General features: G+C 27.7%; 3 protein-coding genes across 3 annotated transcripts; all 3 read right to left on the bottom strand.

Annotated features, from left to right (window-relative positions):
* Window positions 1–297: 297 nt before the first annotated feature.
* Window positions 298–9,453, bottom strand: LOC126232217 (repetitive organellar protein-like). Its single transcript, XM_049942510.1, has 17 exons — window positions 9,309–9,453; window positions 8,181–8,504; window positions 7,844–8,039; window positions 7,604–7,739; window positions 7,201–7,480; window positions 6,190–6,335; window positions 5,582–5,846; window positions 5,262–5,540; window positions 4,558–4,731; window positions 4,360–4,516; window positions 3,634–3,776; window positions 3,196–3,519; window positions 2,859–3,054; window positions 2,635–2,696; window positions 1,594–1,791; window positions 1,251–1,552; window positions 298–681 (listed from the first exon to the last, which is right to left on the bottom strand). Exons 1-17 carry the CDS (start codon window positions 9,451–9,453, stop codon window positions 298–300), a joined length of 3,711 nt encoding a protein of 1,236 aa, XP_049798467.1.
* A 2,526-nt stretch (window positions 9,454–11,979) lies between these two features.
* Window positions 11,980–16,533, bottom strand: LOC126232216 (repetitive organellar protein-like). The gene is made up of 10 exons (XM_049942509.1): window positions 16,527–16,533; window positions 16,172–16,453; window positions 15,855–16,050; window positions 15,163–15,633; window positions 14,260–14,498; window positions 13,960–14,166; window positions 13,348–13,858; window positions 12,902–13,058; window positions 12,242–12,488; window positions 11,980–12,200 (listed from the first exon to the last, which is right to left on the bottom strand). The coding sequence occupies exons 1-10, from the start codon at window positions 16,531–16,533 to the stop codon at window positions 11,980–11,982; spliced, it is 2,538 nt and encodes an 845-aa protein (XP_049798466.1).
* A 982-nt stretch (window positions 16,534–17,515) lies between these two features.
* On the bottom strand, window positions 17,516–26,725 carry LOC126232215 (repetitive organellar protein-like). Its single transcript, XM_049942508.1, has 16 exons — window positions 26,719–26,725; window positions 26,364–26,645; window positions 26,067–26,262; window positions 25,354–25,845; window positions 23,794–23,819; window positions 23,487–23,632; window positions 22,878–23,196; window positions 22,537–22,836; window positions 21,635–21,791; window positions 20,909–21,051; window positions 20,471–20,794; window positions 20,134–20,329; window positions 19,910–19,971; window positions 18,869–19,066; window positions 18,526–18,827; window positions 17,516–17,938 (listed from the first exon to the last, which is right to left on the bottom strand). The coding sequence occupies exons 1-16, from the start codon at window positions 26,723–26,725 to the stop codon at window positions 17,516–17,518; spliced, it is 3,573 nt and encodes a 1,190-aa protein (XP_049798465.1).
* Between the last annotated feature and the right edge of the window lie 762 nt (window positions 26,726–27,487).

The raw sequence follows: 27,487 nt of genomic DNA, 5'->3' as shown, positions 1-27,487 counted from the left end.
ATATCGATACTTATTGATATATGGATACTTATCGATATATCGATACTTTTCGATATATCGATCCTTATCAATATATCGATACTTTTCGATATATCGATACTTTTCGATATATCGATACTTTTCGATATATCGATACTTATCGATATATCGATACTTTTCGATATATCGATACTTATCGATATATCGATACTTATCGATATATCGATACTTATCGATATATCGATACTTATCGATACATTGATACTTTTCGATATCTTTTCGATACTTTTCGATATCTTTACGATACTTTTCGATATCTTAACGATACTTTTCGATATCTTTTCGATACTTTTCGATATCTTTTCGGTACTTTTCGATATCTTTTCGGTACTTGTCGATATCTTTTCGGTACTTTTCGATATCTTTTCGGTACTTTTCGATATCTTTTCGGTACTTTTCGATATCTTTTCGGTACTTTTCGATATCTTTTCGGTACTTTTCGATATCTTTTCGGTACTTTTCGATATCTTTTCGGTACTTTTCGAAATCTTTTCGGTACTTTTCGATATCTTTTCGGTACTTTTCGATATCTTTTCGGTACTTTTTGATATCTTTTCGGTACTTTTCGATATCTTTTCGGTACTTTTCGATATCTTTTCGGTACTTTTCGATATCTTTTCGGTACTTATCGATATATCGATTCTTATCGATATATCGATACTTATCGATATATCGATACTTTTCGATATATCGATACTTATCGATATATCGATACTTATCGATATATCGATACTTTTCGATATATCGATACTTTACGATATATCGATATTTTTCGATATATCGATACTTATCGATATATCGATACTTATCGATATATCGATACTTTTCGATATATCGATACTTTTCGTTATATCGATACTTTTCGATATATCGATACTTTTCGATATATCGATACTTATCGATATATCGATACTTTTCGATATCTTTTCGATACTTATCGATATATCGATACTTTTCGATATCTTTTCGATACTTTTCGATATCTTTTCGATACTTTTCGATATCTTTTCGGTACTTTTCGATATCTTTTCGGTACTTTTCGATATCTTTTCGGTACTTATATATCGATACTTATCATTATATATCGATACTTATCATTATATATCGATACTTTTCATTATATATCGATACTTTTAATTATATATCGATACTTTTCATTATATATAGATACTTTTCGATATATATAGATACTTTTCGATATATATAGATACTTTTCGATATATATAGATACTTTTCGATATCTTTTCGATACTTTTCGATATCTTTTCGATACTTTTCGATATCTTTTCGATATCTTTTCGATACTTTTCGATGTCTTTTCGATACTTTTCGATATCTTTTCGATACTTTTCGATATCTTTTCGATACTTATCGATACCTTTTCGATACTTATCTATATCTTTTCGATACTTATCGATATCTTTTCGATACTTATCGATATCTTTTCGATACTTATCGATATCTTTTCGATACTTATCGATATCTTTTCGATACTTTTCATTATATATCGATACTTTTCATTATATATCGATACTTTTTATTATATATAGATACTTTTCATTATATATAGATACTTTTCGATATCTTTTCGATACTTTTCAATATCTTTTCGATACTTTTCGATATTTTTTCGATACTTTTCGATATCTTTTCGATACTTTTCGATATATTTTCGGTACTTTTCGATACCTTTTCGGTACTTTTCGATACCTTTTCCGTACTTTTGGATATCTTTTCGGTACTTTTCGATATCTTTTCGGTACTTTTCGATATCTTTTCGGTACTTTTCGATATATCGGTACTTTTCGATATATCGATACTTTACGATATATCGATACTTTTCGATATATCGATACTTTTCGATATATCGACACTTTTCGATATGTCGATACTTATCGATATATCGATACTTATCGATATATCGATACTTACCGATATATCGATACTTATCGATATATCGATACTTTTCGATATATCGATACTTTTCGATATATCTATACTTATCGATATATCGATACTTATCGATATATCGATACTTTTCGATATATCGATACTTTTCGATATCTTTTCGATACTTTTCGATATCTTTTCGATACTTTTCGATATCTTTTCGATACTTTTCATTATATATCGATAGTTTTCATTATATATCGATACTTTTCATTATATATCGATACTTTTCATTATATATCGATACTTTTCATTATATATCGATACTTTTGCTTATATATCGATACTTTTCCTTATATATAGATACTTTTCGATATATATCGATACTTTTCGATATCTTTTCGGTACTTATCGATATCTTTTCGGTACTTATCGATATCTTTTCGATACTTTTCGATATATCGATACTTATCGATATATCGATACATTTCGATATATCGATACTTTTCGATATATCGATACTTTTCGATATCTTATCGATACTTATCGATATATCGATACTTTTCGATATATCGATACTTTTCGATGTATCGATACTTTTAGATATATCGATACTTTTCGATATATCGATACTTTTCGATATATCGATACTTTTCGTTATATCGATACTTATCGATTTATCGATACTTATAGATTTATCGATACTTTTCGATATATCGATACTTATCGATATATCGGATATATCAATACTTATCGATATATCGATACTTTTCGATATATCGATACTTTTCGATATATCGATACTTATCGATATATCGATACTTTTCGATAAATCATACTTATCGATATATCGATACTTTTCGATATATCGATACTTTTCGTTATATCGATACTTTTCGATATATCGATACTTTTCGATATATCGATACTTATCGATATATCGATACTTTTCGATATCTTTTCGATACTTATCGATATATCGATACTTTTTGATATCTTTTCGATACTTTTCGATAACTTTTCGATACTTTTCGATATCTTTTCGATACTTTTCGATATCTTTTCGGTACTTTTCGATATCTTTTCGGTACTTTTCGATATCTTTTCGGTACTTATATATCGATACTTATCATTATATATCGATACTTATCATTATATATCGATACTTTTCATTATATATCGATACTTTTAATTATATATCGATACTTTTCATTATATATAGATACTTTTCGATATATATAGATACTTTTCGATATATATAGATACTTTTCGATATATATAGATACTTTTCGATATCTTTTCGATACTTTTCAATATCTTTTCGATACTTTTCGATATCTTTTCGATACTTTTCGATATCTTTTCGATACTTTTCGATATCTTTTCGATACTTTTCGATAACTTTTCGATACTTTTCGATATCTTTTCGATACTTTTCGATAACTTTTCGATACTTTTCGATGTCTTTTCGATACTTTTCGATATCTTTTCGAAACTTATCTATATCTTTTCGATACTTATCGATATCTTTCCGATACTTATCGATATCTTTTCGATACTTATCGATATCTTTTCGATACTTATCGATATCTTTTCGATACTTTTCACATTATATATCGATACTTTTCATTATATATCGATACTTTTTATTATATATAGATACTTTTCATTATATATAGACACTTTTAGATATCTTTTCGATACTTTTCGATATCTTTTCGATACTTTTCGATATCTTTTCGATACTTTTCGATATTATTTCGCTACTTTTCGATATCTTTTCGATACTTTTCGATATCTTTTCGATACTTTTCGATATCTTTTCGGTACTTTTCGATATATCGGTACTTATCGATATATCGGTACTTTTCGATATATCGATACTTTTCGACATATCGATACTTTTCGATATATCGATACTTTTCGATATATCGATACTTTTCGAAATACCGATACTTTTCGATATATCGATACTTTTTGATACATCGATACTTATCGATATATCGATACTTATCGATATATCGACACTTATCGATATATCGATACTTATCGATATATCGATACTTATCGATATATCGATACTTATCGACTCTTATCGATATATCGATACTTATCGATATATCGATACTTATCGATATATCGATACTTTTCGATATATCGATACTTTTCGATATATCGATACTTATCGATATATCGATACTTTTCGATATATCGATACTTTTCGATATATCGATACTTATCGATATATCGATATTTATCGATATATCGATACTTATCGATATATCGTTATTTTTCGATACATCGATATCGATATATTGATACTTTTCGATATATCGATACTTATCGATATATCGATACTTTTCGATACATCGATACTTATCGATATATCGATACTTATCGATATGTCGATACTTATCGATATATCGATACTTATCGATATGTCGATACTTATCGATATATCGATACTTATCGATATATCGATACTTTTCGATATCTTTTCGATACTTTTCGATATCTTTTCGGTACTTTTTGATATCTTTTCGATACTTTTCGATATCTTTTCGATACTTTTCATTATATATCGATACTTTTCATTATATATCGATACTTTTCATTATATATCGATACTTTTCCTTATATATCGATACTTTTCCTTATATATAGATACTTTTCGATATATATCGATGCTTTTCGATATATATCGATACTGTTCGATATCTTTTCGATACTTTTCGATATCTTTTCGATACTTTTCGATATCTTTTCGGTACTTTTCGATATCTTCTCGGTACTTTTCGATATCTTTTCGGTACTTTTACATATCCTATCGGTACTTTTAGATATCTTTTCGGTACTTATAGATATCTTTTCGGTACTTATCGATATCTTTTCGGTACTTATCGATATCTTTTCGGTACTTTTAGATATATCGATATTTATCGATATATCGATTCTTTTCGATATATCGATACTTTTCGATATATCGATACTTTTCGATATATCGATACTTCTTGATATATCGATACTATTAGATATATCGATACTTTTCGATATATCGATACTTTTCGATATATCGATACTTATCGATATATCGATACTTTTCGATACATCGATACTTTTCGATATATCGATACTTTTCGATATATCGATACTTATCGATATATCGATACTTTTCGATACATCTATACTTTTCGATATATCGATACTTATCGATATATCGATATTTTTCGATGTATCGATACTTATCGATATATCGATACTTTTCGATACATCGATACTTTTCGATATATCGATACTTATCGATATATCGATACTTTTCGATATATCGATACTTTTCGATATATCGATACTTTTCGATATTTTTTCGGTACTTTTCGATATCTTTTCGATACTTTTAGATATCTTTTCGATACTTTTCGATATCTTTTCGATATCTTTTCGATACTTTTCGATGTCTTTTCGATACTTTTCGATATCTTTTCGATACTTTTCGATATCTTTTCGATACTTATCTATAAAATTTCGATACTTATCGATATCTTTTCGATACTTATCGATATCTTTTCGATACTTATCGATATCTTTTCGATACTTTTCATTATATATCGATACTTTTCATTATATATCGATACTTTTTATTATATATAGATACTTTTCATTATATATAAGTACTTATCGATATCTTTTCGATACTTATCGATATCTTTTCGATACTTTTCGAAAATTTTTCGGTACTTTTCGATATCTTTTCGGTACTTTTCGATATCTTTTCGGTACTTTTCGATATCTTTTCGGTACTTTTGGATATCTTTTCGGTACTTTTCGATATCTTTTCGGTACTTTTCGATATCTTTTCGATACTTTTCGATATCTTTTCGGTACTTTTCGATATATCGGTACTTTTCGATATATCGATACTTTACGATATATCGATTCTTTACGATATATCGATACTTTTCGATATATCGATATTTTCGACATATCGATACTTATCGATATATCGATACTTATCGACATATCGATACTTATCGATATATCGATACTTATCGATATATCGATACTTATCGATATATCGATACTTATCGATATATCGATACTTATCGATACTTATCGATGTATCGATACTTATCGATTTATCGATACTTATAGATTTATCGATACTTTTCGATATATCGATACTTATCGATATATCGGATATATCAATACTCATCGATATATCGATACTTTTCGATATATCGATACTTATCGATATAACGATACTTTTCGATATCTTTTCTTCGATCTTTTCGATACTTTTCGATATCTTTTCGATACTTTTCGATACTTTTCGATATCTTTTCGATACTTTTCGATATCTTTTCGATACTTTTCGATATCTTTTCGATACTTTTCATTATATATCGATACTTTTTATTATACATCGATACCTTTCATTATATATCGATACTTTTTATTATATATCGATACCTTTCATTATATATCGATACTTATCATTATATATCGATACCTATTATTATATATCGATACTTATCATTATATATCGATACTTATCATTATATATCCATACTTATCATTATATATCGATACTTTTCCTTATATATAGATACTTTTCGATATATATCGATGCTTTTCGATATATATCGATACTATTCGATATCTTTTCGATACTTTTCGATATCTTTTCGATACTTTTCGATATCTTTTCGGTACTTTTCGATATCTTCTCGGTACTTTTCGATATCTTTTCGGTACTTTTAGATATCCTATCGGTACTTTTAGATATCTTTTCGGTACTTATAGATATCTTTTCGGTACTTATCGATATCTTTTCGGTACTTATCGATATCTTTTCGGTACTTTTAGATATATCGATATTTATCGATATATCGATTCTTTTCGATATATCGATACTTTTCGATATATCGATACTTTTCGATATATCGATACTTCTTGATATATCGATACTATTAGATATATCGATACTTTTCGATATATCGATACTTTTCGATATATCGATACTTATCGATATATCGATACTTTTCGATACATCGATACTTTTCGATATATCGATACTTTTCGATATATCGATACTTATCGATATATCGATACTTTTCGATACATCTATACTTTTCGATATATCGATACTTATCGATATATCGATATTTTTCGATGTATCGATACTTATCGATGTATCGATACTTTTCGATACATCGATACTTTTCGATATATCGATACTTATCGATATATCGATACTTTTCGATATATCGATACTTTTCGATATATCGATACTTTTCGATATTTTTTCGGTACTTTTCGATATCTTTTCGATACTTTTCGATATCTTTTCGATACTTTTCGATATCTTTTCGATATCTTTTCGATACTTTTCGATGTCTTTTCGATACTTTTCGATATCTTTTCGATACTTTTCGATATCTTTTCGATACTTATCTATAAAATTTCGATACTTATCGATATCTTTTCGATACTTATCGATATCTTTTCGATACTTATCGATATCTTTTCGATACTTATCGATATCTTTTCGATACTTTTCATTATATATCGATACTTTTCATTATATATCGATACTTTTTATTATATATAGATACTTTTCATTATATATAAATACTTATCGATATCTTTTCGATACTTATCGATATCTTTTCGATACTTTTCGAAAATTTTTCGGTACTTTTCGATATCTTTTCGGTACTTTTCGATATCTTTTCGGTACTTTTCGATATCTTTTCGGTACTTTTGGATATCTTTTCGGTACTTTTCGATATCTTTTCGGTACTTTTCGATATCTTTTCGATACTTTTCGATATCTTTTCGGTACTTTTCGATATATCGATACTTTTCGTTATATCGATACTTTTCGATATATCGATACTTTTCGATATATCGATACTTATCGATATATCGATACTTTTCAATATCTTTTCGATACTTATCGATATATCGATACTTTTTGATATCTTTTCGATACTTTTCGATAACTTTTCGATACTTTTCGATATCTTTTCGATACTTTTCGATATCTTTTCGGTACTTTTCGATATCTTTTCGGTACTTTTCGATATCTTTTCGGTACTTATATATCGATACTTATCATTATATATCGATACTTATCATTATATATCGATACTTTTCATTATATATCGATACTTTTAATTATATATCGATACTTTTCATTATATATAGATACTTTTCGATATATATAGATACTTTTCGATATATATAGATACTTTTCGATATATATAGATACTTTTCGATATCTTTTCGATACTTTTCAATATCTTTTCGATACTTTTCGATATCTTTTCGATACTTTTCGATATCTTTTCGATACTTTTCGATATCTTTTCGATACTTTTCGATAACTTTTCGATACTTTTCGATATCTTTTCGATACTTTTCGATAACTTTTCGATACTTTTCGATGTCTTTTCGATACTTTTCGATATCTTTTCGAAACTTATCTATATCTTTTCGATACTTATCGATATTTTTCCGATACTTATCGATATCTTTTCGATACTTATCGATATCTTTTCGATACTTATCGATATCTTTTCGATACTTTTCACATTATATATCGATACTTTTCATTATATATCGATACTTTTTATTATATATAGATACTTTTCATTATATATAGACACTTTTCGATATCTTTTCGATACTTTTCGATATTTTTTCGATACTTTTCGATATCTTTTCGATACTTTTCGATATTATTTCGCTACTTTTCGATATCTTTTCGATACTTTTCGATATCTTTTCGATACTTTTCGATATCTTTTCGGTACTTTTCGATATATCGGTACTTATCGATATATCGGTACTTTTCGATATATCGATACTTTTCGACATATCGATACTTTTCGATATATCGATACTTTTCGATATATCGATACTTTTCGAAATACCGATACTTTTCGATATATCGATACTTTTTGATACATCGACACTTATCGATATATCGATACTTATCGATATATCGATACTTATCGATATATCGATACTTATCGACTCTTATCGATATATCGATACTTATCGATATATCGATACTTATCGATATATCGATACTTTTCGATATATCGATACTTTTCGATATATCGATACTTATCGATATATCGATACTTTTCGATATATCGATACTTTTCGATATATCGATACTTATCGATATATCGATATTTATCGATATATCGATACTTATCGATATATCGATATTTTTCGATACATCGATATCGATATATTGATACTTTTCGATATATCGATACTTATCGATATATCGATACTTTTCGATACATCGATACTTATCGATATATCGATACTTATCGATATGTCGATACTTATCGATATATCGATACTTATCGATATGTCGATACTTATCGATATATCGATACTTATCGATATATCGATACTTTTCGATATCTTTTCGATACTTTTCGATATCTTTTCGATACTTTTTGATATCTTTTCGATACTTTTCGATATCTTTTCGATACTTTTCATTATATATCGATACTTTTCATTATATATCGATACTTTTCATTATATATCGATACTTTTCCTTATCGATGTATCGATACTTATCGATTTATCGATACTTATAGATTTATCGATACTTTTCGATATATCGATACTTATCGATATATCGGATATATCAATACTTATCGATATATCGATACTTTTCGATATATCGATACTTATCGATATAACGATACTTTTCGATATCTTTTCTTCGATCTTTTCGATACTTTTCGATATCTTTTCGATACTTTTCGATACTTTTCGATATCTTTTCGATACTTTTCGATATCTTTTCGATACTTTTCATTATATATCGATACTTTTTATTATACATCGATACCTTTCATTATATATCGATACTTTTTATTATATATCGATACCTTTCATTATATATCGATACTTATCATTATATATCGATACCTATTATTATATATCGATACTTATCATTATATATCGATACTTATCATTATATATCCATACTTATCATTATATATCGATACTTTTCACTATATATCGATACTTTTCATTATATATCGATACTTTTCCTTATATATAGATACTTTTCGATATATATCGATACTTTTCGATAAATATCGATACTATTCGATACGTTTCGATATCTTTTCGGTACTTTTCGATATCTTTTCGGTACTTTTCGATATCTTATCGATACTTATCGATATATCGATACTTTTCGATATTTCGATACTTTTCGATATATCGATTCTTTTCGATATATCGGTACTTTTCGATATATCGATACTTTTCGATAAATCGATACTTTTCGATATATCGACACTTTTCGATATATCGATACTTTTCGATATATCGATACTTTTCGATATATCGATACTTATCGATATATCGATACTTATCGATTTACCGAAACTTTTCGATATATCGATACTTATCGATATATCGGATATATCGATACTTATCGATATATCGATACTTTTCGATATATCGATACTTATCGATATATCGATACTTTGCGATATCTTCTCGATACTTTTCGATCTTTTCGATATCTTTTCGATACTTATCGATATAACGATACTTTTCGATATATCGATACTTATCGATATATCGATACTTATCGATATATCGATACTTTTCGATATATCGATACTTATCGATATATCGATACTTATCGATATATCGATACTTATCGATTTATCGATACTTTTCGATATATCGATACTTATCGATATATCGATACTTATCGATATATCGATATATAGATACTTATCGATATATGGATACTTATCGATATATCGATACTTTTCGATATATCGATACTATTCGATATATCCATACTTATCGATATATCGATACTTTTCGATATTTCGATACTTCTCGATATATCGATACTTTTCGATATATCGATACTTATCGATATATCGATACTTTTCGATATATCGATACTTATCGATATATCGATACTTATCGATATATCGATACTTATCGATATATCGATACTTTTCGGCATATCGATACTTTTCGATATATCGATACTTATCGATATATCGATACTTATCGATATATCGATACTTTTCGACATATTGATACTTTTCGATATATCGATACTTTTCGATATCTTTTCGATACTTTTCGATATATCGATACTTTTCGATATATCGATACTTTGCGATATCTTTTCGATACTTTTCGATCTTTTCGATACTTTTCGATATCTTTTCGATACTTATCGATATATCGATACTTTTCGATATATCGATACTTATCGATATATCGATACTTTTCGATATATCGATACTTTTCGTTATATCGATACTTTTCGATATATCGATACTTTTCGATATATCGATACTTATCGATATATCGATACTTTTCGATATCTTTTCGATACTTATCGATATATCGATACTTTTTGATATCTTTTCGATACTTTTCGATATCTTTTCGATACTTTTCGATATCTTTTCGATACTTTTCGATATCTTTTCGGTACTTTTCGATATCTTTTCGGTACTTTTCGATATCTTTTCGGTACTTATATATCGATACTTATCATTATATATCGATACTTATCATTATATATCGATACTTTTCATTATATATCGATACTTTTAATTATATATCGCTACTTTTCATTATATATAGATACTTTTCGATATATATAGATACTTTTCGATATATATAGATACTTTTCGATATATATAGATACTTTTCGATATCTTTTCGATACTTTTCGATATCTTTTCGATAGTTTTCGATATCTTTTCGATACTTTTCGATAACTTTTCGATACTTTTCGATATCTTTTCGATACTTTTCGATAACTTTTCGATACTTTTCGATGTCTTTTCGATACTTTTCGATATCTTTTCGAAACTTATCTATATCTTTTCGATACTTATCGATATCTTTTCGATACTTATCGATATCTTTTCGATACTTATCGATATCTTTTCGATACTTATCGATATCTTTTAGATACTTTATCATTATATATCGATACTTTTCATTATATATCGATACTTTTTATTATATATAGATACTTTTCATTATATATAGACACTTTTCGATATCTTTTCGATACTTTTCCATATCTTTTCGATACTTTTCGATGTCTTTTCGATACTTTTCGATTTCTTTTCGATACTTTTCGATATCTTTTCGATACTTATCTATAAAATTTCGATACTTATCGATATCTTTTCGATACTTATCGATATCTTTTCGATACTTTTCATTATATATCGATACTTTTCATTATATATCGATACTTTTTATTATATATAGATACTTTTCATTATATATAAATACTTATCGATATCTTTTCGATACTTATCGATATCTTTTCGATACTTTTCGAAAATTTTTCGGTACTTTTCGATATCTTTTCGGTACTTTTCGATATCTTTTCGGTACTTTTCGATATCTTTTCGGTACTTTTGGATATCTTTTCGGTACTTTTCGATATCTTTTCGGTACTTTTCGATATCTTTTCGATACTTTTCGATATCTTTTCGGTACTTTTCGATATATCGGTACTTTTAGATATATCGATACTTTACGATATATCGATTCTTTACGATATATCGATACTTTTCGATATATCGATACTTTTCGATATATCGATACTTATCGATATATCGATACTTATCGACATATCGATACTTATCGATATATCGATACTTATCGATATATCGATACTTATCGATATATCGATACTTATCGATATATCGATACTTATCGATATATCGATACTTATCGATATATCGATACTTATCGATACTTATCGATATATCGATACTTATCGATATATCGGTACTTTTCGATATATCGGTACTTTTCGATATATCGATACTTATCGATATAATAATACTATTCGATATATCGATACTATTCGATATATCGATACATTTCGATATCTTTTCGATACTTTTCGATATCATTTCGATACTTTTCGATATCTTTTCGATACTTTTCGATATCTTTTCGATACTTTTCGATATCTTTTCGGTACTTTTCGATATCTTTTCGGTACTTTTCGATATCTTTTCGGTACTTTTCGATATCTTTCCGGTACTTTTCGATATCTTTTCGCTACTTTTCGATACCTTTTCTGTACTTATCGATATATCGATACTTATCGATATATCGATACTTACCGATGTATCGATACTTATCGATATATTGATACTTTGCGATATATCGATACTTATCGATATATCGATACTTATCGATTTATCGATATTTATCGATATATCGATATATCGATACTTATTGATATATGGATACTTATTGATATATCGATACTTTTCGATATATCGATACTTATCGATATATCGATACTTTTCGATATAGCGATACTTTTCGATATATCGATACTTTTCGATAAATCAATACTTATCGATATATCGATACTTATCGATACATCGATACTTTTCGATATCTGTTCGATACTTTTCGATATCTTTACGATACTTTTCGATATCTTTTCGATACTTTTCGATATCTTTTCGATACTTTTCGATATCTTTTCGGTACTTGTCGATATCTTTTCGGTACTTATCGATATCTTTTCGGTACTTGTCGATATCTTTTCGGTACTTATCGATATCTTTTCGGTACTTGTCGATATCTTTTCGGTACTTGTCGATATCTTTTCGGTACTTTTCGATATCTTTTCGGTACTTTTCGATATCTTTTCGGTACTTTTCGAAATCTTTTCGGTACTTTTCGAAATCTTTTCGGTACTTTTCGATATCTTTTCGGTACTTTTCGATATCTTTTCGGTACTTTTCGATATCTTTTCGGTACTTTTCGATATCTTTCCGGTACTTTTCGATATCTTTTCGGTACTTTTCGATATATTTTCGGTACTTTTCGATATCTTTTCGGTACTTATATATCGATACTTATCATTATATATCGATACTTATCATTATATATCGATACTTTTCATTATATATCGATACTTTTAATTATATATCGATACTTTTCATTATATATAGATACTTTTCGATATATATAGATACTTTTCGATATATATAGATACTTTTCGATATATATAGATACTTTTCGATATCTTTTCGATACTTTTCGATATCTTTTCGATATCTTTTCGATACTTTTCGATGTCTTTTCGATACTTTTCGATATCTTTTCGATACTTATCGATATCTTTTCGATACTTATCTATATCTTTTCGATACTTATCGATATCTTTTCGTTACTTATCGATATCTTTTCGATACTTATCGATATCTTTTCGATACTTTTCATTATATATCGATACTTTTCATTATATATCGATACTTTTTATTATATATAGATACTTTTCATTATATATAGATACTTTTCGATATCTTTTCGATACTTTTCGATATCTTTTCGATACTTTTCGATATCTTTTCGATACTTTTCGATATCTTTTCGGTACTTTTCGATATCTTTTCGGTACTTTTCGATATCTTTTCGGTACTTTTCGATATCTTTTCGGTACTTTTGGATATCTTTTCGGTACTTTTGGATATCTTTTCGGCACTTTTCGATATCTTTTCGATACTTTTCGATATCTTTTCGGTACTTTTCGATATATCGGTACTTTTCGATATATCGATACTTTACGATATATCGATACTTTTCGATATATCGATACTTTTCGATATATCGATACTTATCGATATATCGATACTTATCGATATATCGATACATATCGATATATCGATACTTATCGATATATCGATACTTATCGATACTTATCGATATATCGGTACTTATCGATATATCGATACTTATCGATATATCGATACTTATCGATATATCGATATATAGATACTTATCGATATATGGATACTTATCGATATATCGATACTTTTCGATATATCGATACTATTCGATATATCCATACTTATCGATATATCGATACTTTCGATATTTCGATACTTCTCGATATATCGATACTTATCGATATATCGATACTTATCGATATATCGATACTTTTCGATATATCGATACTTATCGATATATCGATACTTATCGATATATCGATACTTATCGATATATCGATACTTATCGATATATCGATACTTTTCGGCGTATCGATACTTTTCGATATATCGATACTTATCGATATATCGATACTTATCGATATATCGATACTTTTCGACATATTGATACTTTTCGATATATCGATACTTTTCGATATCTTTTCGATACTTTTCGATATATCGATACTTATCGATATATCGATACTTTTCGATATCTTTTCGATACTTTTCGATATCTTTGCGATACTTTTCGATATCTTTTCGATACTTTTCGATATCTTTTCGGTACTTTTCGATATCTTTTCGGTACTTGTCGATATCTTTTCGGTACTTGTCGATATCTTTTCGGTACTTGTCGATATCTTTTCGGTACTTTTCGATATCTTTTCGGTACTTTTCGATATCTTTTCGGTAATTTTCGATATCTTTTCGGTACTTTTCGATATCTTTTCGGTACTTTTCGATATCTTTTCGGTACTTTTCGAAATCTTTTCGGTACTTTTCGATATCTTTTCGGTACTTTTCGATATCTTTTCGGTACTTTTCGATATCTTTTCGGTACTTTTCGATATCTTTTCGGTACTTTTCGATATCATTCCGGTACTTATCGATATCTTTTCGGTACTTTTCGATATCTTTTCTGTACTTACCGATATATCGATACTTATCGATATATCGATACTTTGCGATATATCGATACTTATCGATATATCGATACTTATCGATATATCGATACTTATCGATATATCGATACTTTTCGATAAATCATACTTATCGATATATCGATACTTTTCGATATATCGATACTTTTCGTTATATCGATACTTTTCGATATATCGATACTTTTCGATATATCGATACTTATCGATATATCGATACTTTTCGATATCTTTTCGATACTTATCGATATATCGATACTTTTTGATATCTTTTCGATACTTTTCGATATCTTTTCGATACTTTTCGATATCTTTTCGATACTTTTCGATATCTTTTCGGTACTTTTCGATATCTTTTCGGTACTTTTCGATATCTTTTCGGTACTTATATATCGATACTTATCATTATATATCGATACTTATCATTATATATCGATACTTTTCATTATATATCGATACTTTTCATTATATATAGATACTTTTCGATATATATAGATACTTTTCGATATATATAGATACTTTTCGATATATATAGATACTTTTCGATATCTTTTCGATACTTTTCGATATCTTTTCGATACTTTTCGATATCTTTTCGATACTTTTCGATATCTTTTCGATACTTTTCGATAACTTTTCGATACTTTTCGATATCTTTTCGATACTTTTCGATAACTTTTCGATACTTTTCGATGTCTTTTCGATACTTTTCGATATCTTTTCGAAACTTATCTATATCTTTTCGATACTTATCGATATCTTTTCGATACTTATCGATATCTTTTCGATACTTATCGATATCTTTTCGATACTTTTCACATTATATATCGATACTTTTCATTATATATCGATACTTTTTATTATATATAGATACTTTTCATTATATATAGACACTTTTCGATATCTTTTCGATACTTTTCGATATCTTTTCGATACTTTTCGATATCTTTTCGATACTTTTCGATATTATATCGCTACTTTTCGATATCTTTTCGATACTTTTCGATATCTTTTCGGTACTTTTCGATATATTGGTACTTATCGATATATCGGTACTTTTCGATATATCGATACTTTTCGATATACCGATACTTTTCGTTATATCGATACTTTTCGATATATCGATACTTTTCGATATATCGATACCTCTCGATATATCGATACTTATCGATATATCGATACTTTTCGATATATCGATACTTTTCGATATATTGATACTTTTCGATATATGGATACTTTTCGATACATCGATACTTATCGATATATCGATACTTTTCGATATATCGATACTTTTCGATATATCGATACTTCTCGTTATATCGATACTTCTCCATATATCGATACTTATCGATATATCGATACTTATCGATATATCGATACTTATCGATATATCGATACTTATCGATATATCGATACTTATCGATATATCGATACTTATCGATATATCGATACTTATCGATATATCGATACTTATCGATATATCGATACTTATCGATATATACTTATACTTATCGATATATCGATATATATATATATATATATATATATATATATCGATATATCGATATATCGATACTTATTGATATATGGATACTTATCGATATATCGATACTTTTCGATATATCGATCCTTATCAATATATCGATACTTTTCGATATATCGATACTTTTCGATATATCGATACTTTTCGATATATCGATACTTATCGATATATCGATACTTCTCGATATATCGATACTTATCGATATATCGATACTTATCGATATATCGATACTTATCGATATATCGATACTTATCGATACATTGATACTTTTCGATATCTTTTCGATACTTTTCGATATCTTTACGATACTTTTCGATATCTTAACGATACTTTTCGATATCTTTTCGATACTTTTCGATATCTTTTCGGTACTTTTCGATATCTTTTCGGTACTTGTCGATATCTTTTCGGTACTTTTCGATATCTTTTCGGTACTTTTCGATATCTTTTCGGTACTTTTCGATATCTTTTCGGTACTTTTCGATATCTTTTCGGTACTTTTCGATATATTTTCGGTACTTTTCGATATCTTTTCGGTACTTTTCGATATCTTTTCGGTACTTTTCGAAATCTTTTCGGTACTTTTCGATATCTTTTCGGTACTTTTCGATATCTTTTCGGTACTTTTTGATATCTTTTCGGTACTTTTCGATATCTTTTCGGTACTTTTCGATATCTTTTCGGTACTTTTCGATATCTTTTCGGTAGTTATCGATATATCGATTCTTATCGATATATCGATACTTATCGATATATCGATACTTTTCGATATATCGATACTTATCGATATATCGATACTTATCGATATATCGATACTTTTCGATATATCTATACTTTACGATATATCGATATTTTTCGATATATCGATACTTATCGATATATCGATACTTATCGATATATCGATACTTATCGATATATCGATACTTATCGATATATCGATACTTTTCGATATATCGATACTTTTCGTTATATCGATACTTTTCGATATATCGATACTTTTCGATATATCGATACTTATCGATATATCGATACTTTTCGATATCTTTTCTATACTTATCGATATATCGATACTTTTCGATATCTTTTCGATACTTTTCGATATCTTTTCGATACTTTTCGATATCTTTTCGGTACTTTTCGATATCTTTTCGGTACTTTTCGATATCTTTTCGGTACTTATATATCGATACTTATCATTATATATCGATACTTATCATTATATATCGATACTTTTCATTATATATCGATACTTTTAATTATATATCGATACTTTTCATTATATATAGATACTTTTCGATATATATAGATACTTTTCGATATATATAGATACTTTTCGATATATATAGATACTTTTCGATATCTTTTCGATACTTTTCGATATCTTTTCGATACTTTTCGATATCTTTTCGATATCTTTTCGATACTTTTCGATGTCTTTTCGATACTTTTCGATATCTTTTCGATACTTTTCGATATCTTTTCGATACTTATCGATACCTTTTCGATACTTATCTATATCTTTTCGATACTTATCGATATCTTTTCGATACTTATCGATATCTTTTCGATACTTATCGATATCTTTTCGATACTTATCGATATCTTTTCGATACTTTTCATTATATATCGATACTTTTCATTATATATCGATACTTTTTATTATATATAGATACTTTTCATTATATATAGATACTTTTCGATATCTTTTCGATACTTTTCAATATCTTTTCGATACTTTTCGATATTTTTTCGATACTTTTCGATATCTTTTCGATACTTTTCGATATATTTTCGGTACTTTTCGATACCTTTTCGGTACTTTTCGATACCTTTTCCGTACTTTTGGATATCTTTTCGGTACTTTTCGATATCTTTTCGGTACTTTTCGATATCTTTTCGGTACTTTTCGATATATCGGTACTTTTCGATATATCGATACTTTACGATATATCGATACTTTTCGATATATCGATACCTTTCGATATATCGACACTTTTCGATATGTCGATACTTATCGATATATCGATACTTATCGATATATCGATACTTACCGATATATCGATACTTATCGATATATCGATACTTTTCGATATATCGATACTTTTCGATATATCTATACTTATCGATATATCGATACTTATCGATATATCGATACTTTTCGATATATCGATACTTTTCGATATCTTTTCGATACTTTTCGATATCTTTTCGATACTTTTCGATATCTTTTCGATACTTTTCATTATATATCGATAGTTTTCATTATATATCGATACTTTTCATTATATATCGATACTTTTCATTATATATCGATACTTTTCATTATATATCGATACTTTTGCTTATATATCGATACTTTTCCTTATATATAGATACTTTTCGATATATATCGATACTTTTCGATATCTTTTCGGTACTTATCGATATCTTTTCGGTACTTATCGATATCTTTTCGATACTTTTCGATATATCGATACTTATCGATATATCGATACATTTCGATATATCGATACTTTTCGATATATCGATACTTTTCGATATCTTATCGATACTTATCGATATATCGATACTTTTCGATATATCGATACTTTTCGATGTATCGATACTTTTAGATATATCGATACTTTTCGATATATCGATACTTTTCGATTTATCGATACTTTTCGTTATATCGATACTTATCGATTTATCGATACTTATAGATTTATCGATACTTTTCGATATATCGATACTTATCGATATATCGGATATATCAATACTTATCGATATATCGATACTTTTCGATATATCGATACTTTTCGATATATCGATACTTATCGATATATCGATACTTTTCGATAAATCATACTTATCGATATATCGATACTTTTCGATATATCGATACTTTTCGTTATATCGATACTTTTCGATATATCGATACTTTTCGATATATCGATACTTATCGATATATCGATACTTTTCGATATCTTTTCGATACTTATCGATATATCGATACTTTTTGATATCTTTTCGATACTTTTCGATAACTTTTCGATACTTTTCGATATCTTTTCGATACTTTTCGATATCTTTTCGGTACTTTTCGATATCTTTTCGGTACTTTTCGATATCTTTTCGGTACTTATATATCGATACTTATCATTATATATCGATACTTATCATTATATATCGATACTTTTCATTATATATCGATACTTTTAATTATATATCGATACTTTTCATTATATATAGATACTTTTCGATATATATAGATACTTTTCGATATATATAGATACTTTTCGATATATATAGATACTTTTCGATATCTTTTCGATACTTTTCAATATCTTTTCGATACTTTTCGATATCTTTTCGATACTTTTCGATATCTTTTCGATACTTTTCGATATCTTTTCGATACTTTTCGATAACTTTTCGATACTTTTCGATATCTTTTCGATACTTTTCGATAAGTTTTCGATACTTTTCGATGTCTTTTCGATACTTTTCGATATCTTTTCGAAACTTATCTATATCTTTTCGATACTTATCGATATCTTTCCGATACTTATCGATATCTTTTCGATACTTATCGATATCTTTTCGATACTTATCGATATCTTTTCGATACTTTTCACATTATATATCGATACTTTTCATTATATATCGATACTTTTTATTATATATAGATACTTTTCATTATATATAGACACTTTTCGATATCTTTTCGATACTTTTCGATATCTTTTCGATACTTTTCGATATCTTTTCGATACTTTTCGATATTATTTCGCTACTTTTCGATATCTTTTCGATACTTTTCGATATCTTTTCGATACTTTTCGATATCTTTTCGGTACTTTTCGATATATCGGTACTTATCGATATATCGGTACTTTTCGATATATCGATACTTTTCGACATATCGATACTTTTCGATATATCGATACTTTTCGAGATATCGATACTTTTCGAAATACCGATACTTTTCGATATATCGATACTTTTTGATACATCGATACTTATCGATATATCGATACTTATCGATATATCGACACTTATCGATATATCGATACTTATCGATATATCGATACTTATCGATATATCGATACTTATCGACTCTTATCGATATATCGATACTTATCGATATATCGATACTTATCGATATATCGATACTTTTCGATATATCGATACTTTTCGATATATCGATACTTTTCGATATATCGATACTTTTCGATATATCGATACTTTTCGATATATCGATACTTATCGATATATCGATATTTATCGATATATCGATACTTATCGATATATCGATATTTTTCGATACATCGATATCGATATATTGATACTTTTCGATATATCGATACTTATCGATATATCGATACTTTTCGATACATCGATACTTATCGATATATCGATACTTATCGATATGTCGATACTTATCGATATATCGATACTTATCGATATGTCGATACTTATCGATATATCGATACTTATCGATATATCGATACTTTTCGATATCTTTTCGATACTTTTCGATATCTTTTCGATACTTTTTGATATCTTTTCGATACTTTTCGATATCTTTTCGATACTTTTCATTATATATCGATACTTTTCATTATATATCGATACTTTTCATTATATATCGATACTTTTCCTTATATATCGATACTTTTCCTTATATATAGATACTTTTCGATATATATCGATGCTTTTCGATATATATCGATACTATTCGATATCTTTTCGATACTTTTCGATATCTTTTCGATACTTTTCGATATCTTTTCGGTACTTTTCGATATCTTCTCGGTACTTTTCGATATCTTTTCGGTACTTTTAGATATCCTATCGGTACTTTTAGATATCTTTTCGGTACTTATAGATATCTTTTCGGTACTTATCGATATCTATTCGGTACTTATCGATATCTTTTCGGTACTTTTAGATATATCGATATTTATCGATATATCGATTCTTTTCGATATATCGATACTTTTCGATATATCGATACTTTTCGATATATCGATACTTCTTGATATATCGATACTATTAGATATATCGATACTTTTCGATATATCGATACTTTTCGATATATCGATACTTATCGATATATCGATAATTTTCGATACATCGATACTTTTCGATATATCGATACTTTTCGATATATCGATACTTATCGATATATCGATACTTTTCGATACATCTATACTTTTCGATATATCGATACTTATCGATATATCGATATTTTTCGATGTATCGATACTTATCGATATATCGATACTTTTCGATACATCGATACTTTTCGATATATCGATACTTATCGATATATCGATACTTTTCGATATATCGATACTTTTCGATATATCGATACTTTTCGATATTTTTTCGGTACTTTTCGATATCTTTTCGATACTTTTCGATATCTTTTCGATACTTTTCGATATCTTTTCGATATCTTTTCGATACTTTTCGATGTCTTTTCGATACTTTTCGATATCTTTTCGATACTTTTCGATATCTTTTCGATACTTATCTATAAAATTTCGATACTTATCGATATCTTTTCGATACTTATCGATATCTTTTCGATACTTATCGATATCTTTTCGATACTTATCGATATCTTTTCGATACTTTTCATTATATATCGATACTTTTCATTATATATCGATACTTTTTATTATATATAGATACTTTTCATTATATATAAATACTTATCGATATCTTTTCGATACTTATCGATATCTTTTCGATACTTTTCGAAAATTTTTCGGTACTTTTCGATATCTTTTCGGTACTTTTCGATTTCTTTTCGGTACTTTTCGATATCTTTTCGGTACTTTTGGATATCTTTTCGGTACTTTTCGATATCTTTTCGGTACTTTTCGATATCTTTTCGATACTTTTCGATATCTTTTCGGTACTTTTCGATATATCGGTACTTTTCGATATATCGATACTTTACGATATATCGATTCTTTACGATATATCGATACTTTTCGATATATCGATACTTTACGACATATCCATACTTATCGATATATCGATACTTATCGACATATCGATACTTATCGATATATCGATACTTATCGATATATCGATACTTATCGATATATCGATACTTATCGATATATCGATACTTATCGATACTTATCGATGTATCGATACTTATCGATTTATCGATACTTATAGATTTATCGATACTTTTCGATATATCGATACTTATCGATATATCGGATATATCAATACTTATCGATATATCGATACTTTTCGATATATCGATACTTATCGATATAACGATACTTTTCGATATCTTTTCTTCGATCTTTTCGATACTTTTCGATATCTTTTCGATACTTTTCGATACTTTTCGATATCTTTTCGATACATTTCGATATCTTTTCGATACTTTTCGATATCTTTTCGATACTTTTCATTATATATCGATACTTTTTATTATACATCGATACCTTTCATTATATATCGATACTTTTTATTATATATCGATACCTTTCATTATATATCGATACTTATCATTATATATCGATACCTATTATTATATATCGATACTTATCATTATATATCGATACTTATCATTATATATCCATACTTATCATTATATATCGATACTTTTCACTATATATCGATACTTTTCATTATATATCGATACTTTTCCTTATATATAGATACTTTTCGATATATATCGATACTTTTCGATAAATATCGATACTATTCGATACGTTTCGATATCTTTTCGGTACTTTTCGATATCTTTTCGGTACTTTTCGATATCTTATCGATACTTATCGATATATCGATACTTTTCGATATTTCGATACTTTTCGATATATCGATTCTTTTCGATATATCGGTACTTTTCGATATATCGATACTTTTCGATAAATCGATACTTTTCGATATATCGACACTTTTCGATATATCGATACTTTTCGATATATAGATACTTTTCGATATATCGATACTTATCGATATATCGATACTTATCGATTTACCGAAACTTTTCGATATATCGATACTTATCGATATATCGGATATATCGATACTTATCGATATATCGATACTTTTCGATATATCGATACTTATCGATATATCGATACTTTGCGATATCTTCTCGATACTTTTCGATCTTTTCGATATCTTTTCGATACTTATCGATATAACGATACTTTTCGATATATCGATACTTATCGATATATCGATACTTATCGATATATCGATACTTTTCGATATATCGATACTTATCGATATATCGATACTTATCGATATATCGATACTTATCGATTTATCGATACTTTTCGATATATCGATACTTATCGATATATCGATACTTATCGATATATCGATATATAGATACTTATCGATATATGGATACTTATCGATATATCGATACTTTTCGATATATCGATACTATTCGATATATCCATACTTATCGATATATCGATACTTTTCGATATTTCGATACTTCTCGATATATCGATACTTTTCGATATATCGATACTTATCGATATATCGATACTTTTCGATATATCGATACTTATCGATATATCGATACTTATCGATATATCGATACTTATCGATATATCGATACTTATCGATATATCGATACTTTTCGGCGTATCGATACTTTTCGATATATCGATACATATCGATATATCGATACTTATCGATATATCGATACTTATCGATACTTATCGATATATCGGTACTTATCGATATATCGATACTTATCGATATATCGATACTTATCGATATATCGATATATAGATACTTATCGATATATGGATACTTATCGATATATCGATACTTTTCGATATATCGATACTATTCGATATATCCATACTTATCGATATATCGATACTTTTCGATATTTCGATACTTCTCGATATATTGATACTTATCGATATATCGATACTTATCGATATATCGATACTTTTCGATATATCGATACTTATCGATATATCGATACTTATCGATATATCGATACTTATCGATATATCGATACTTATCGATATATCGATACTTTTCGGCGTATCGATACTTTTCGATATATCGATACTTATCGATATATCGATACTTATCGATATATCGATACTTTTCGACATATTGATACTTTTCGATATATCGATACTTTTCGATATCTTTTCGATACTTTTCGATATATCGATACTTATCGATATATCGATACTTTTCGATATCTTTTCGATACTTTTCGATATCTTTGCGATACTTTTCGATATCTTTTCGATACTTTTCGATATCTTTTCGGTACTTTTCGATATCTTTTCGGTACTTGTCGATATCTTTTCGGTACTTGTCGATATCTTTTCGGTACTTGTCGATATCTTTTCGGTACTTTTCGATATCTTTTCGGTACTTTTCGATATCTTTTCGGTACTTTTCGATATCTTTTCGGTAATTTTCGATATCTTTTCGGTACTTTTCGATATCTTTTCGGTACTTTTCGATATCTTTTCGGTACTTTTCGAAATCTTTTCGGTACTTTTCGATATCTTTTCGGTACTTTTCGATATCTTTTCGGTACTTTTCGATATCTTTTCGGTACTTTTCGATATCTTTTCGGTACTTTTCGATATCATTCCGGTACTTATCGATATCTTTTCGGTACTTTCCGATATCTTTTCTGTACTTACCGATATATCGATACTTATCGATATATCGATACTTTGCGATATATCGATACTTATCGATATATCGATACTTATCGATATATCGATACTTATCGATATATCGATACTTTTCGATAAATCATACTTATCGATATATCGATACTTTTCGATATATCGATACTTTTCGTTATATCGATACTTTTCGATATATCGATACTTTTCGATATATCGATACTTATCGATATATCGATACTTTTCGATATCTTTTCGATACTTATCGATATATCGATACTTTTTGATATCTTTTCGATACTTTTCGATATCTTTTCGATACTTTTCGATATCTTTTCGATACTTTTCGATATCTTTTCGGTACTTTTCGATATCTTTTCGGTACTTTTCGATATCTTTTCGGTACTTATATATCGATACTTATCATTATATATCGATACTTATCATTATATATCGATACTTTTCATTATATATCGATACTTTTCATTATATATAGATACTTTTCGATATATATAGATACTTTTCGATATATATAGATACTTTTCGATATCTTTTCGATACTTTTCGATATCTTTTCGATACTTTTCGATATCTTTTCGATACTTTTCGATATCTTTTCGATACTTTTCGATAACTTTTCGACACTTTTCGATATCTTTTCGATACTTTTCGATAACTTTTCGATACTTTTCGATGTCTTTTCGATACTTTTCGATATCTTTTCGAAACTTATCTATATCTTTTCGATACTTATCGATATCTTTTCGATACTTATCGATATCTTTTCGATACTTATCGATATCTTTTCGATACTTTTCACATTATATATCGATACTTTTCATTATATATCGATACTTTTTATTATATATAGATACTTTTCATTATATATAGACACTTTTCGATATCTTTTCGATACTTTTCGATATCTTTTCGATACTTTTCGATATCTTTTCGATACTTTTCGATATTATATCGCTACTTTTCGATATCTTTTCGATACTTTTCGATATCTTTTCGGTACTTTTCGATATATTGGTACTTATCGATATATCGGTACTTTTCGATATATCGATACTTTTCGATATACCGATACTTTTCGTTATATCGATACTTTTCGATATATCGATACTTTTCGATATATCGATACCTCTCGATATATCGATACTTATCGATATATCGATACTTTTCGATATATCGATACTTTTCGATATATTGATACTTTTCGATATATGGATACTTTTCGATACATCGATACTTATCGATATATCGATACTTTTCGATATATCGATACTTTTCGATATATCGATACTTCTCGTTATATCGATACTTCTCCATATATCGATACTTATCGATATATCGATACTTATCGATTTATCGATACTTATCGATATATCGATACTTATCGATATATCGATACTTATCGATATATCGATACTTTTCGATATATCGATACTTATCGATATATCGATACTTATCGATATATACTTATACTTATCGATATATCGATATATATATATATATATATATCGATATATCGATATATCGATACTTATTGATATATGGATACTTATCGATATATCGATACTTTTCGATATATCGATCCTTATCAATATATCGATACTTTTCGATATATCGATACTTTTC

This window comes from Schistocerca nitens, unplaced genomic scaffold (assembly GCF_023898315.1).
Source record: "Schistocerca nitens isolate TAMUIC-IGC-003100 unplaced genomic scaffold, iqSchNite1.1 HiC_scaffold_466, whole genome shotgun sequence".
NCBI lineage: Eukaryota > Metazoa > Arthropoda > Insecta > Orthoptera > Acrididae > Schistocerca > Schistocerca nitens.
This window is presented reverse-complemented; position numbering and strand designations above follow the sequence as displayed.

What these genes read in the sequence shown, in the direction of transcription:
- LOC126232216 (XM_049942509.1), bottom strand. An exon ending in GTATCTATATATATCGAAAA is followed by an intron (nt 13,859 to 13,959) that starts GTATCTATATAT and finishes TATAATGATAAG; the next exon opens with TATCGATATATAAGTACCGA. An exon ending in TATCGAAAAGATATCGAAAA is followed by an intron (nt 12,489 to 12,901) that starts GTATCGAAATGA and finishes TATATCTAAAAG; the next exon opens with TACCGATATATCGAAAAGTA.
- LOC126232215 (XM_049942508.1), bottom strand. An exon ending in GTATCGATATATAATGATAA is followed by an intron (nt 23,633 to 23,793) that starts GTATGGATATAT and finishes TATAATAAAAAG; the next exon opens with TATCGATATATAATGAAAAG. An exon ending in AAGTATCGATATATCGATAA is followed by an intron (nt 19,972 to 20,133) that starts GTATCGATATAT and finishes TATATCGAAAAG; the next exon opens with TATCGATATATCGATAAGTA.
- LOC126232217 (XM_049942510.1), bottom strand. Translation starts at nt 9,453, where the DNA reads ATGAAAAGTATCGAAAAGATATCGAAAAGTATCGAAAAGATATCAAAA. An exon ending in AAGTATCGATATATCGAAAA is followed by an intron (nt 6,336 to 7,200) that starts GTATCGATATAT and finishes TATAATAAAAAG; the next exon opens with TATCGATATATAATGAAAAG. An exon ending in AAGTATCGATATATCGAAAA is followed by an intron (nt 1,792 to 2,634) that starts GTATCGATAAAT and finishes AGTACCGAAAAG; the next exon opens with ATATCGAAAAGTACCGAAAA.